Source organism: Trypanosoma equiperdum (genome assembly GCF_001457755.1).
Source record: "Trypanosoma equiperdum strain OVI genome assembly, contig: ctg_586, whole genome shotgun sequence".
Classification (NCBI taxonomy): Eukaryota; Euglenozoa; class Kinetoplastea; order Trypanosomatida; family Trypanosomatidae; genus Trypanosoma; species Trypanosoma equiperdum.
In genome coordinates this window covers 1,735-15,234 of record NW_027124516.1, presented here as the reverse complement: position 1 = coordinate 15,234, position 13,500 = coordinate 1,735, and the positions used below count along the sequence as shown (strand labels likewise).

The 13,500-nt window shown below is 48.3% G+C and overlaps 4 protein-coding genes across 4 annotated transcripts; all 4 read left to right on the top strand.

The window, feature by feature from the left end:
• Positions 1-87: 87 nt before the first annotated feature.
• TEOVI_000265800 (cytochrome c oxidase assembly protein PET191, putative) lies at positions 88-378 on the top strand (the record flags this gene model as incomplete). The annotated part of the gene is made up of 1 exon (XM_067225696.1): positions 88-378. The coding sequence occupies one exon, from the start codon at positions 88-90 to the stop codon at positions 376-378; it is 291 nt and encodes a 96-aa protein (XP_067081797.1).
• Positions 379-1,078: 700 nt separating this feature from the next.
• TEOVI_000265700 (TFIIF-stimulated CTD phosphatase, putative) lies at positions 1,079-2,224 on the top strand (the record flags this gene model as incomplete). The annotated part of the gene is made up of 1 exon (XM_067225695.1): positions 1,079-2,224. One exon carries the CDS (start codon positions 1,079-1,081, stop codon positions 2,222-2,224), a length of 1,146 nt encoding a protein of 381 aa, XP_067081796.1.
• A 570-nt stretch (positions 2,225-2,794) lies between these two features.
• Positions 2,795-4,246, top strand: TEOVI_000265600 (expression site-associated gene (ESAG) protein, putative; the record flags this gene model as incomplete). Its single annotated transcript, XM_067225694.1, has 1 exon — positions 2,795-4,246. One exon carries the CDS (start codon positions 2,795-2,797, stop codon positions 4,244-4,246), a length of 1,452 nt encoding a protein of 483 aa, XP_067081795.1.
• A 736-nt stretch (positions 4,247-4,982) lies between these two features.
• Positions 4,983-12,770, top strand: TEOVI_000265500 (FAT domain/Rapamycin binding domain/Phosphatidylinositol 3-and 4-kinase, putative; the record flags this gene model as incomplete). The annotated part of the gene is made up of 1 exon (XM_067225693.1): positions 4,983-12,770. One exon carries the CDS (start codon positions 4,983-4,985, stop codon positions 12,768-12,770), a length of 7,788 nt encoding a protein of 2,595 aa, XP_067081794.1.
• Between the last annotated feature and the right edge of the window lie 730 nt (positions 12,771-13,500).

Below are 13,500 nucleotides of genomic sequence, written 5' to 3'. Positions count from 1 at the left end.
TTTTTTTTCTCCTTTACTTGACTGCTCTTCCTTTTTTTTTTGTTGCACCTGGTCGCCAATTATTTCGTGAGCCAAGGTGACTCATTCATGGAAAAGGAGAACAAAAGCATCTGTTGGCGCCCCAAGAATGCCTTGATTGAATGTATAGTCTCAACGAAATGCTTTGAAGAGAAGCAAAGTGTGGAGGATTGTGTAGCTGCTAGTGAATGCTTCATGGAACGGCGGAATTGGACCTTATGCAAGGTGAATGCCGTAAACCCGCGGTACCGTTTACGCGGCAACCCATACGATGTTGCAACGGAGGATCAAAAGAAAATAGAGGCCCGAAATGAACGCATCAAGCGGAGGGAGTTGGAGGAGGAAGGCATTGTGTCGTAACCGAGACATGTAAAAGCTGTAGGTTTCTCTCCTTTCGTTCCCACACAGAGCTGTATCAACCTGAGGTTACCACAATAACCACTGTAATTATCATTATCATTATCGTTATCATTATTATTAACTTTCGATGATGCGCTCGTTTTGTTTTGTCTTACGTCACATGTTGTCCATTCATTTACCACGTTTTGCCCGGAAAGAGGAGTGTGGTACTAAGGGTTGGGTTTTCGTTTTTATGTCTGACGGCTGCGGCGGTGACTGACAAAAGAAAAGAAGGAGCTTGTTTTTTTTTGTTTTTCCTCCCCTGCGGTTTGGTCATATGCGTGTTTGCGTGCGCGTTCCTGTGAACGGATGGGTGGGTACATAAAGTTATGTACTTGCTTAATTGTACTTCAGCTTCATTTATTACTTCGCAGGAAAAGAAGGACAGAAAACGATTGTCGAATGGAGGCAGTGGGGAGCTGTTTGGAGTGTTCAGCAATACATTGTCGAAGGTCGGCTTAAGTCAGCGCCACACAACTAAGTGAGCGTTTTTTCCCCCCTCACTTTGTTCCTTAGGAGCGTAGAAGCGAGGCAAAACAAGAGAAAAGAGTAAACTTCTCTGCATTAGCAAAAGCTAATAGTGACCGCAGGGGGGGGGAGCGGGGCACGGAGAAGGACTGGAACCGGTGTCACTGTGAGTATTTGCCGTTGAAACAACTGTATGAGCAGGAAGTGTAGGAAGAGACCCTCCACAACGGGTTCCCCTTCGCGCTACCGTGGTGAAAGGAGGAACCGAATTGCAGTTAGACGGCAGACAAGACAAAGTAGGAGCTTTCGTGGGGACGAACCCACCTCTCCTGTGCGCTCGCCTCAGTCCTCTTACGTTACAATAGCAGGTAGCGCATTTTCATGCAGCGATGACGATGAAAGCTCTGAGTTGTCTGATTTCGATGTTATTAACGATGTTATTCAAGACGCCCTGCTGGAGAGCTCCGACTCTAGTGACTATGATGACGATGACGGCAACATGAGCATTTTGCAGGAACTACGGCCCTTTCTTTTTTGCTCGCTTTACACCGTAGAGGACCGCAGGCGGCGCTCACGAAAAGAAGTTACGGCGCCACCGGTGCGCCGAGTTTCCACCCGTCGCTCTCAAGGGAAAAGAAAAGGAGTGCTACTCCCGCAGGGTGGAGGTCCCCCGGGCGCGCCATTGTGTTTTGTTGTTGACTTGGATGAGACACTTGTTGCCGCTCGGGGTGGTTGTGCTCACTTGCGACCGCACCTGAAGGAGCTGTTCGACGTCTGTCATGAGGAGGGTTGTGAAGTTGTGGTTTGGTCAGCTGGAACCGCTTCCCACGTTAATGAGTTAGTGCAAGCGATAACGACGGTTGTGCAGAGGCGTGCCTGGTACCATCATATTATTTCTCGTCACCACCGCTGGTTCAAGGAGGACTGTGGGGGCGTGAAGGACCTCTCATTACTGGGTCGGCCTTTGGATCGAGTGCTGTGCCTTGAAAATAACCCGCTTTCTGTACACCGACAGCCGCGGCACAGCATACTTGTTGAGGATTATGTCCAACCCGCTAATTCCGACGACACACTGCGGTTCGTCGCCGGTGTTCTGCGCCGTATCGCATCCAGGTTGAGGTCGGCTGGTGAAAGGGGTGGTGATGTCGCCCAACTGCTTTCTGTTGACTCCGGACTCGTCGAGCTTGTGATCCCCATAAATCCCCAACTCTCTGTGACTGATCCTCTTGTCAACAACTTGTATTCCATACATAGCAGGGGGCTTCGTTATTCACCTCAAAGTGTATTTACGCAGCGTTGCTATGGAGGCCAGCGTCCTTTCCCCGCATCTGGAAGTTAAGTAGAGTTATCGCTGGTTCAGCCCTCACTCGTTTGTGTGTTGAACGTTGTTTGGGGGTATGGATTTTTGCTCGTTTCTACGTTTTGTAAGTGCGTATATCAGTTTTCCGTGACGCACATGGAGGGATAGTGGAAGAACTACGGGGGGGGGTTGTAAGTATAGTAAGTATGGTGAGGTTTCCAGCTTATCAAAGTCAAGAGAAAGACTTAGTGTGGGGAAAGCTAACGACTTTTTGTATTGTTTGTACTTGGATCACCAACGTTGTACAATAAAGGTTTTTGCATGTTTGTGAAGGTTTGTCTTTTTTTTTGTGGCGCGCTCTCCAGTGCATGGTAACGCAAGTTGCGGACGCAAGTGTTCATACATACGTACACACATATATATCGACAGCATTTCTTGCGGTTAGCGGCCTATGCGCAAGTACTTTCACTTCGCCCTCCGTTGTTTTTCTTATTATCAGTTGATTAATAGGGCAGCTCTGATTGTGTAACTGAGGTGCCCCCCCCCAATCTGCCCATTGAATAGTGTGTCACAGAAGAAATTTACAGAAGCTTTGTTGCCACTGCACCCATGCCGAAGTTGTTCCTTTTGCTGTATGTGACACTGTTCTACCATGTGTCACAGTCATTGGGTCGCATCATTGCCCTTCCGACGGGGAGCGACGCTGGCTCCATTGAACTCTCTGGTGAACCATTTCCCTCTGGGGACGTCGCACTGGTAGTCAACGACACGGCCATTGCCAACATCATGCCTACCGTAGTTAAGATGGTAAATAATATGCTCGGTAAGTACACTATTCCGTCACGGGAGGTAAATGGCATTCAGTTGGGTGATATTCCCATTACTGGCATAAAAATCGGAAACATTTCCCTCGAAATAAAGCATCCGAACAAGCTTGTGTTGAATGTGACTGATATCGTTGCAGACGCGGAGGACACAACCTTCAGCAAGAGTTTGGTGATTACCTCATGTAGAGGGAAGGTCCGAGCATCAGTTGCGGTTTCTAGCGCTTCCCTTGTGTTGGGCCTTTCCGTAGATGATGACGAAAAACTGAAGATAACCGTTGACGATATGAACGTTCGGTTCGCCAAGTTAAACTTAACGCCAAAGTTGGTCAATTGGTGCATGGTGTTCGATAACTTTATAATCAAATTCATTAAACAGCAGGAGGGAAGCATTATGGGCAACCTGCAGGGGGAGATTCCACGGGCGGCAATGGGTCCACTGGAAGAAAAATTGAACGATTTTATTGCCACAGCACCTCTTGTTTTCCCAGAAAGCCCGAAAATTACCGATGGGGAGTTGCAGGTTTTGGTGACAATTGTTGCTCCATCCCCGGGAGGGGGGTCGAATTCGTCCGCCAAGACTCCTCTACTTGACGTGCCCTTTCCCGAAAGAAGCTTCGGTGTAGTTGCTTCCTTTACTGCTGTAAACACTGTCTTGGTCCCTCTCGTTAATAAAAGTATTGTGAAATTTACCAAAAAGTTCGCCCAGGAGTTTAACACCTCTTTGATAAGTGCCATGTACCCCGAGGCTTACCTTCTCTGTCCAGATTGCCCCTTCATGGTTTCAGTTAAGGCGGAGACTGCGGTGCATTTGGAACCCGTAGGTTTGGATAGCCTCATTCTCCATCTTTTAGGCATCCGACTGGCGTTGGAAATGAAACCCCCTGAAGGTGATCCCATTCCCGCGATGAGACTACTGTGTAACACGACAGTTTCTCTGTCAAGCCTTTATTTTGACTCCAGCGGTGCCATCCCTTTGGAAATGGATTTGCTTGACCTGGCGATTGATGTAGAAACTTCAAATATTGGAGCGATTGATCAGCTCACGCTGAACGACATACTTTCGAGGGAGTTTAGAGACAAGGTAATCCCTGCGGTCAACGAGAAAATCTCAACGATAACGATTTTTGATAACACCACAGAACCGTTGCTGAACGTTACCAGTGAGTCGATTACGTTCGCGTTGAATGTGCCGCGTGGAAACTCTTCAAATGAGACCTCATTAACGACCGTATGATCGAATCCACCTTCTCTTATTCACCGCTCTTTACGAACAATTCGGCTGAATAAGCATCACCGTCACCGCTGCCTTAGTGCCGCCGGTGCCGCCTGCGGTTGATAACTTCTATGACATCTTCTTAATTTTCATGTTTGTCATGAACTGTTTTGCTACTTGTTATATGTGTCGCGACCTCGTAAACGGAGGAGTGCTACAGCCGTTGAGGGAGAGTACGCAGCAGATTGTTGGTCTAATTGTGTTTGATTGTGTGCGGGTTTGTGTATAGCGCTCATGTAGTGTGAACGGCATTGTTAGCTAACAGCACCATGGATGCCGATATGCGTGCGTGTTTGTGCTTCCGTATTTTCTTCTATGGTTTTACGATGAAACTCATGCCGTTGTTGTTTCTATTCGGATAACTTATTACTTTCTAAACTTTGCTTGGTGCTGTCGTCTTGGTTTCGTTCCGTGACAATTTCTCCCTTCCCCGTTCTGCGTTGCTGGTAGGAGGGAGGTCGCGGTTGTGGCTCTCGGAGGAGCTGAGACGCTGACATCCCATAGGGTGTGAGTGGAGCAAAGAGTTGGTGAGGAAGAATAAAGGGAGGGAGGCAGTTGTTGGCAAGTAAGGTTTCGAGTAGGGAACGAAGGGGAGAACACGCAGAGGTCTTAGTGACCCTCTGTTCTTTTGTCTTTGCTTGTTAGCGCTCACATATACATATTTCTGCTTGTGGGTACTCATTTCTGCTGGAGCCGAATGTCAAATATAGAGAGTCCGAGGTCATCAAGGCCTTTCGGTGACAGTGCTTCTGCACTTACACGCCAGTTTGGACTAGTATTTTCAAACCTTCAGAACGCACCTGATGACCGCCCCCGTCGTGTAGAGGAGTGCCTTTCCGCGCTGCTCGATATCCTCGTGGCGCATGCACTGGAGCTGAGTGAACATTGTTTGATCGACTATATTTTCCAACTGTTGTGCGACACTTTCGGTGTTTCAATTAGCAAAGGGGTCAAATCTCTTCGTGTCGTGTTTGATGTACATTTGGGGGACCCACACGAATTGAGGTGTAGATGTTTTACTCTTCTCGTACGGAAGGTTTGTGAGACAACAAACGAGGCGGATTGCAACACCATTTTGCAGGAAATGGGAGAGGTGCTAAGGGAAAATGTGCGCTCCACATCTGACCTTCTTGGGAAGCATTTTGGGCGAGCCATTACCACAATGCAGTCCAGCTCGGTTACTCGTGCTAAGGCTGTAGGTTGCCAAACGGTTGCCACCATGGTGGATGCAGGGGCTGTGGTGATCAAGCGGAGTCCTGCTCTTTTGGACCTGCTGAACACACCCTGCTCGCCACCTTGTCTCATACACGAAATCATGGAAAGTAACGATAATTGGCACCGCCAAGCACTAACACGTCTCCTTGTTAACATCGCGGAAAGTCACTGTATTGAGGTGACCGCCTCAATGGCGGAGCAGATGGCCAGCACCATGACGTCTCACTTATCGTCAGCAACTGAGGAAAAACACATAACCGGACTCTTAACGGTAATTGACGCAATATCGGCATCTTCTACTTTGCAGACTGTGCCGTGGTCGCTAGAAGCTGTTGCTTCCTTCGTGGTGCAACGTGATTGGAGGGTATACACCGAGGACGTTCGTGTTAGGGCCGCACGCGCAACGGGAAAAATTCTTCCCCTTTTAGTCAAGGACGAAAAATTGTACGATTTGGTCATGAAAAATCTTTTGTCCTACATCTCTGGTGGCGACGAGGCTGTTGCCTTAAGCGCACTCACCACTTTTAGAAGTGTTATCAAATCCCTCAATAATATCGAGTCGCATGCAGTGCTCACTGTCGACGCTGTGAGTGACTTCATAGCGAAATCTCCTTTTAATCAACTAGCTTTTGAAATACTTGACTATTTGCGAACTCAATGTGGAGAGCAATGTGTTTTTGGGGTGTATGATTTGCTTGAGCGAGCCGATGTGCTCAACAGCGTCGAGAAGGTTGCTGCACTTCTTCATTTCATGGGGAATCGCGCCCCATCCAATGTGGATTGGCTCGAAGAGTGCAATATTGATCTCTCACCCGATAGTGACGTCGATGTCTTGGTGCGATCCCTCTCTTTCCTCGAAACACTACGATACACTGAGGCACTTGAGAGCGCGGTTGGTCTTGTATTTCACAAACACACTGATGTCAGACGTGCGGCTGTCGGCACAGTCGTTAGTTTTTGTGAGGTTCTTCTGTCTCCCGACAAGGGGGGAAGTTGCCAAGGGAGCCATGTAGACGCCACTATTACGCAACTGAACAGTAGGGTTAAAATTGCCGTAGAGAGCCTGCTTGACGTTGCGGTGACGGACAGGCAAATGGAAATACGCTACTATACTCTGAAAAGGCTCTCGCCCGTGTTTGAGCCATATCTCGTCCAACCGGACAACATAGATGCTTTATTTATGTCCCGTAATGACGTCTGCCGTGGTGTGCGGGATCAGGCCATGTTGTTACTGTACAGACTCCATTCTTTACAGCCTGACATTTTGCATGCACAGTTGTTGCAGCTTCAAGAGTACATGTTGCGAGAGATTGATGTAAAGGATGGCTCTATCTCCTCGACAGTTTATCACGCCTTTCTCCTGCAAATGGCGGCGGAAAATGGAACGATACTTCTGTCCCCTAGTACAGTTGAGACATCAGTGTTAAGAAGACTAGAAAAACAGCCGTTTGTCTCAAAGAGTCTTTCTGTTGCACTGTTGAATCTGTTGAGAGCCGTTCTGGATCATTCTGGTCCACGGAACCATTGTGATGCGAAACAACTTATTCAGCCTGTTCTTGCCATTGTTAATGGGAGTACTTCGTCGACTCGGCGGAAGGCTGCAATTGAGGCACTTTGCTCAATTTTGGCCACTGTTCCCATTACTGAGCAATCTACCCATGTGAGTGTATACCGCGCGCTCTCACGGATTATACGTGGTGAAGCGGAGGAAAGTGAGGCTGTGATTTACTCTGCCATGAAGTGTCTGAGTGTCATTGGAGCCGTCGACCCGACGAAGGCTAGATACATTGTGAAGGCACTACAAGAGGGTGAGATAGCAGAGGAGGAAGAGGTTGCGACACCTGCATTGGCCCTTTACAAGCCACGACTGCGTATTCATCTGCACATGGACGAGCGATATCCGTGCATCGTCCTCTACTTGTTAGTGAAAACCCTTCAGCATTCTGCGGATGTTGAACAACAAGCCAGTGTCATTTCTGTCATTCATTCGATGATACATGAGGTACCAGGAAGACAAAAGGCGATGCTTCTCACACAGTTCCTACCACAACTGCAGGCTTGGCTTGCAGACCCCGAGAAGGTGCATCTGTACGAAGTAATTTTACTTTTAATGTCTGACCTTGCCACTCTCTTGCAGCGGTTCAAAGACGTTATCCCTGCAAGCACAGGATTGGAACTTTTGAAGTCTGTCCGGCTTTTTTGTTTGCTTCCCCAGGCCTCACAAAAACCTCTCAATGCAGGTGTGGTGGAGTTGCTAGATCGAGTGGGTCGGGGACTGTCACCGGAGGAAATGCGCGACCACCGATGGGCTGTGGAGTTTATCCATCAGCGGCTCCTGCAGGATAAGAGAGATCTTGCTTTGGTTGTCCGCGCTGTGAAGTCACTCGACTCGTTCTTAGCCATACTGCACGAGAGGGATTTTCAGGTGTTGTTACCCCATGTACTTGGGTGTATTGAGCCAGCAGACGCAGCCACACCGAACGTACCCGGTCTAAAGAAGAAGGAGGTGAATACGGCCTGCTTTGAGTTCCTCAACCAAATCATGGCGAAGCAACCTCTGCTCATGAAGGATTTTTGTTCGCAAATCATTCACACTATTACTTGGTACATTGAAGAATCCGATTGCCAAGATGAGATGGAGATGGGTCTCCGTACGCTTGCATTTCTTGTGGGCATCGTGCAGCGCCCCGCAAGGCGTTTCATTAAACCCATACAGCGTCTTGTGCAGCAGTGTGGACTCCCGGAGGATATGTTCACTAATTTGTTAAAGTCTGCAGCAGATGGTTTGTTGAAGGCTCGTGCCCCCCTCAGTGGGCACGACAATCTCAACCCTGAACTTCCCCTTACACTCGTTTCCGACCAGCCGTCGCTATCAAAGGAGGACTTCCAGCAGGTGATGAAAAGGGTCCTGCGACTGGGGGATCATGACTTTGAAGTTATATCCGTAACACACTCGGAGGGCAACACCGTCGTCTACTTTCGCTTCGTTCAGGGTGAGGATTTGCTTCTTAACTTTCGTTCGTTCACGAGCAAGGCACAGGAATCTCAGTCCACCTTGAGTCGAAACTTGGGCATACTAAAGCTGGTCCAAAATGCCATGAGTTACTGTCAGGTTGATGACAGCTTACTCGAGAACATATCCAGGATGCCAGTGGCTAACAAGAAGAAACGTGAACAATCGTGGATGGCTTGGCTGCATAACACTTCCGTTGTGATGCTCAAAAATTCTCCCATTCAGCCGCTGCGGTGCACAGCACAGCTCGCTGCGGACAATACCGGTCTTTCACGCGATCTCTTTCCCTTTGCTGCTGCTGCGTTTATTGGGAAACTAAACGCGCAACAACAAGAGGTTATAATTAAAGCCTTTACACGTGCTCTAGAGGTTTCTCCCAACGACATCAAGCAGGCAATTTTTGACTTCGCTGAGTTTATTGAGTCGGAGCGCGGTAAGTTAAATCCTGAAATGATACTCTTGGTGGAAAAGCTAACTTTTGTTGTGGAAAGGGATAACGAAGAGCGCAAGTTCGGCATTAACTACGATGAAGTAAGTGGGGACGTTGTAGTGTCGCACCTGGAGCCTGGCGGTCCCGGAGCTCTAGCAGGTGTCCCTGTTGGCGCTCGACTGTTGGCTCTTAACGGCAAGAGATTAGTTACAACTCACGAGGTTGTTGGTGCTGTTAAGGGGCTTAACCGGATTGAGTTAACATTGGAATGCCCCAATGGAGGGAAGCGAGGACTTTCCTTCGACTGCTTGATGGATATTGATGTGTTAGCACGTGTGGCTTTGAATTCTAAGATGTACGCCAGAGCCATATTCTTGAATGAGATCCTCTTTGCTCAACTTCTGAGCGAACTGAGTGGTCAGGTTTCTGATCGGCAGAATGCTGCAGTGCGGCACGCATTAGAGGTGGCGGAGCGCCTGATCGAGTTCTACAACCACTTGGGGCTTACAATGGTCGCGAAGGGTCTCGTTAAGAAGATGTCGGAGAAGTTCTCCAGCAATATTATCGCTCCAGAGCAGTTTGGGTTCGATGAGGTTGGAGCTCTGGAGCAGTTAAATTGGTGGGGTGAAGCACTCTCTCGCTACAAGTCTCGAATGAATGTTGCAGATGGTACCCTCGACACTTCGGCGTTCCTGGGTGCTCTACGATGTTACGATGCTCTGGGTGAGACCATCACCATGCAGGAGCTCATCGCGACAAACTGGGAGTTACTGGACAGAGATGCGCAACTTGAGGTGGCTCCACTCAAGGCCAAAGCTGCTCTCTGGTTGGGTAGGTGGGATGAGTTTGATGAAGTTGTTGGGCAGCCTGGTGTGATGGAACGCTTAGATATGGTTGAGCGTTGTGCTTCCCTCTTCCGGCAGAAACATTACGGAGAGCTTCTGGATTATGTAGATGAGCATAGAAAGTCACTTTTTGATTCATTCTTCGAGTCGTTCACAGAAAGCTACAATCGCTCTTACGATACACTGGTGGAGCTACAGCACGTGCGACACTTTGAGGAGCTTGTGTCATTTGTAAAATCAGGAAGTGAACGGCGAAAGATGTTAAGGGAATTGTGGCATAAACGCGTCACCCTCATGTCCTCTCGACCAGCGCATATAAAGACACTCATCACCATTAATTCATTGGTGCTTTCACCCCAGGAAGATTTGCCATCGCAGGTCGTTTGCGTGCGTGCTTTAACTAAGCATCACTGGACGTCACTAGCTGACCATACGCTAAGCACTTTACTTCACCCTAACGGCTTAAACACACGGTTGGCCAATTTAGACCCTGATGTAATTCATGTGTACATGAAGCACTGTTATGTCACCAGAGGGAAGCAGGAGACTTACACCTTACTCTCCGATATACTTAATAATGTACAGTTAACTGCAACTAGTAACCGTGCCGAGGCGTGGGGGTGCTGTTGGTTGTTGCTCGGTGAGTGGACGGTTCAACTCTTCCCTGATTGCGGAACTAAGGCAATTGAGACACTGAGGACTGCAACGCAACTTTGTCCAGAAAACTGTGCTGCATTTCACTCCCTTGGAATTTTACACTACGACTTGTCCCGTGATCCCAATACATCGCAAGAGACTCAAACGAAGCATCACATCGAGTCAATTACCGCGTTGTTCAAGGCCGTGGCTCTGTCTCGGAGGGAGAGCAATGGTGTGATGGAAGATGTGCTTCGCATTCTCTCAATTTGGTTTTCGCACAGCACTGTGAATGAGGTCAACGAAGCAATTCAGGAGGGCATCAAAAGTGTCCCGTGCTACGTGTGGCTGAACGTTATTCCACAACTGGTTGCGCGTATAGGCATTACGGGAGCCAAGGCAAGGTCTATTCTCACGGATCTGCTTGTGAGTATCGGCAGCAACTTCCCACATGCTCTCCTATATCCACTTACTGTGACAGAGAAATCACCCGAGGTCATGCGGCGGCAGGCGGCTGAGCGTGTGCTTAAGGGTATTCGGGTCACCAATGGCCCTATGGTGGAGGAGGCTTCACTAATCAGCAACGAAATGGTTCGAATTGCTATCTTATGGACCGAAAAATGGCACAACTGTATTCAACTGGCAGCTGGGAAGCCAGAAAATGTGTCAGAAATCCGCAACATCCTGCGTCCCCTCTACGAGGAGATGAAGAAGGAGTCGACACCCAATGAACAGCATTTTGTGAAAGTTCACGGTTCAACCCTGCGGCGTGCCTGGGCAGCGCTACAGAAAGGGGAATCGCAGGAGGCATGGGTCCTCTTGAAGCAGGTTTACTGCGAACTGCACAAAGCAGTCGGAGAACGACGGCTTCAGATGGATGATTTGTCCCCCACGCTTGTAAAGATAAACAAAAGCAATGTCCCGGTCCCTGGTACGTTTGTGTTAGGTCAGCAACTCATTACGATTCAGAAGTTTCATTCTCGTGTTTATGTTATGCCGTCTAAGCAGCGGCCTCGGCGCTTCGGTGTAGACGGTTCAGATGGGAGTAAATATCGGTTTCTTCTGAAAGGACACGAAGATTTACGTCAGGATGAGCGTGTCATGCAGTTTATTGAGTTGATCAATACCATATTCTCTTCGGACAGCTTATCGAACGCAATGGGCTTAATCATTCCCCAGTACGCTGTCATTCCATTAACCGATAACGTGGGTATTATCGGGTGGGTGGAGAACACTGAAACGATATACAAGATGCTAGAGCGGTGGCGGAAGGATCACAATATTTCCATCTATAAAGAGGTGAGCATGATAGTGGAAAAGGGAAAGTTAGTCAACATCACAGAGTATCATCATCGGAACAAACAGGAGAGGAAGCAGCTACTAAGTCACGTTATGGCCAGCACCCCTGATGATGAACTGCGGCGTATTATTTGGGACAAAAATGATACGTGCGAACATTGGTTGCAGTACAGGGGGACTTACGGCCACACGTTGGCCATAATGTCGATTGTGGGATATGTATTAGGGTTGGGAGACAGGCATCTCAATAATTTAATGCTTCAGGATAAGGGATCTGTCGTCCACATTGACTTTGGTGATTGCTTTGAAGTGGCTATGCACCGTTCGTTGTATTCCGAGGCGGTGCCGTTTCGATTAACTCGTTTGCTTGTTCCTGCTTTGGGTATCACTGGTGTTGACGGCGTTTTTCGCTTGACATGTGAACTGGTAATGAAAATCCTCCGGCGGCACTCGGAGAACCTCCTTTCAATTCTTGAAGCATTCATTTACGATCCGCTCATCAACTGGCGTCTGACGACCGTTGCCGAAGGGGAGAATTCCGCCTCGCTATTGGAGGCCCCCGTGGCAGGCGGTGAAGCGAGCCCATTTGCTGAACCAGATGGCCTCATCGATGGCCCTCCGATGCAGCTTTCGCGGTCAGTTTTGAAAGTTCGTGAGCAGGCACCTGGAACGACATTAGAACAGACTGGTGAGGAAGAAACTCGTAACACGCAAGGGGACTTGGCTTTGGCCCGCGTCCGTGCGAAGCTGACGGGTGAAGATTTTGCCGATGGATGCCACGTGGTTGCGGGGCAGCCGTCTCGACGGGAGGTTTCTGAAGATCCAAACGATCCCTTCTCCTGGTGGTCGCAGGGCCTTGCTGAGTCGTCCAGGGATGTGTATATGACAGATGGCAGAGCGCTTCCTTCATGGTCATCATTCCGAACAGTTAATAATCAGGAAAACTTGCAGAACGTAGCGAGTCAAGTCGACCGTCTTATTGAAGAAGCAACAAGTCTTGATAATCTTGCTGAGGCATATATAACTGGTTGGGCACCGTTCTGGTAGTGGACACCAGGGAGCAGAAGCAACATCGTGTTTTACTGCACTGTGTTGACGAGGGGCGCGGAAAAGGAGGTATATCATGTTTTTTTTTCCCTTTTTCATGTTAAAATTTCCCTAAAGACTGGCGCCCCACTAATTCATAGAGGAGAAACAGCGAGCGAAAGTGATTACAGGTGTTGGATGAACGCTTTGATACTGGAAAAAAAAAGAACGAGATGGGGTTTTGCTGTAGTGTTATCCCCCTCTTCGTGGCTTCTAACTTTTTTTTTTTTCATGTTCTCTATCGGGGTTCTGTGTCTAATTATTCTTTTTCTTTCTTTTTATCCACCACTACGTTTCACCATTTCCTTTCCCTTTTAGGGATGTTCCCGTGCCGATTGAAATGATACAAAATCATGGACAGGTGTGCCAGGGACAACAAAGTGGCATATGAGTACATGTGCGATAAGTGGTGTGGATAGCATTTCTGTGTCCTCACATATATGCGTGTAAGTGTGTGATTGACTTGGTGTGTGTAAGTGGTTGAGAAAGCACCATATTTTTCAAACGCACAACGGAATTATCTTATTGTGCAGTTTTTTTTCCTTTTTAGTTTCGTTGCATCACGTAATTCTTTTGTCACTTTCATTATCATCATTCCCCTCTTTCGGCTTCCTCCATTCCTATTGGTGTCGTTGAAAGGGGATGCGGGGTGCAATGCTCAAGAGAAAAACTCTTTTTTTTTATTGTTGTT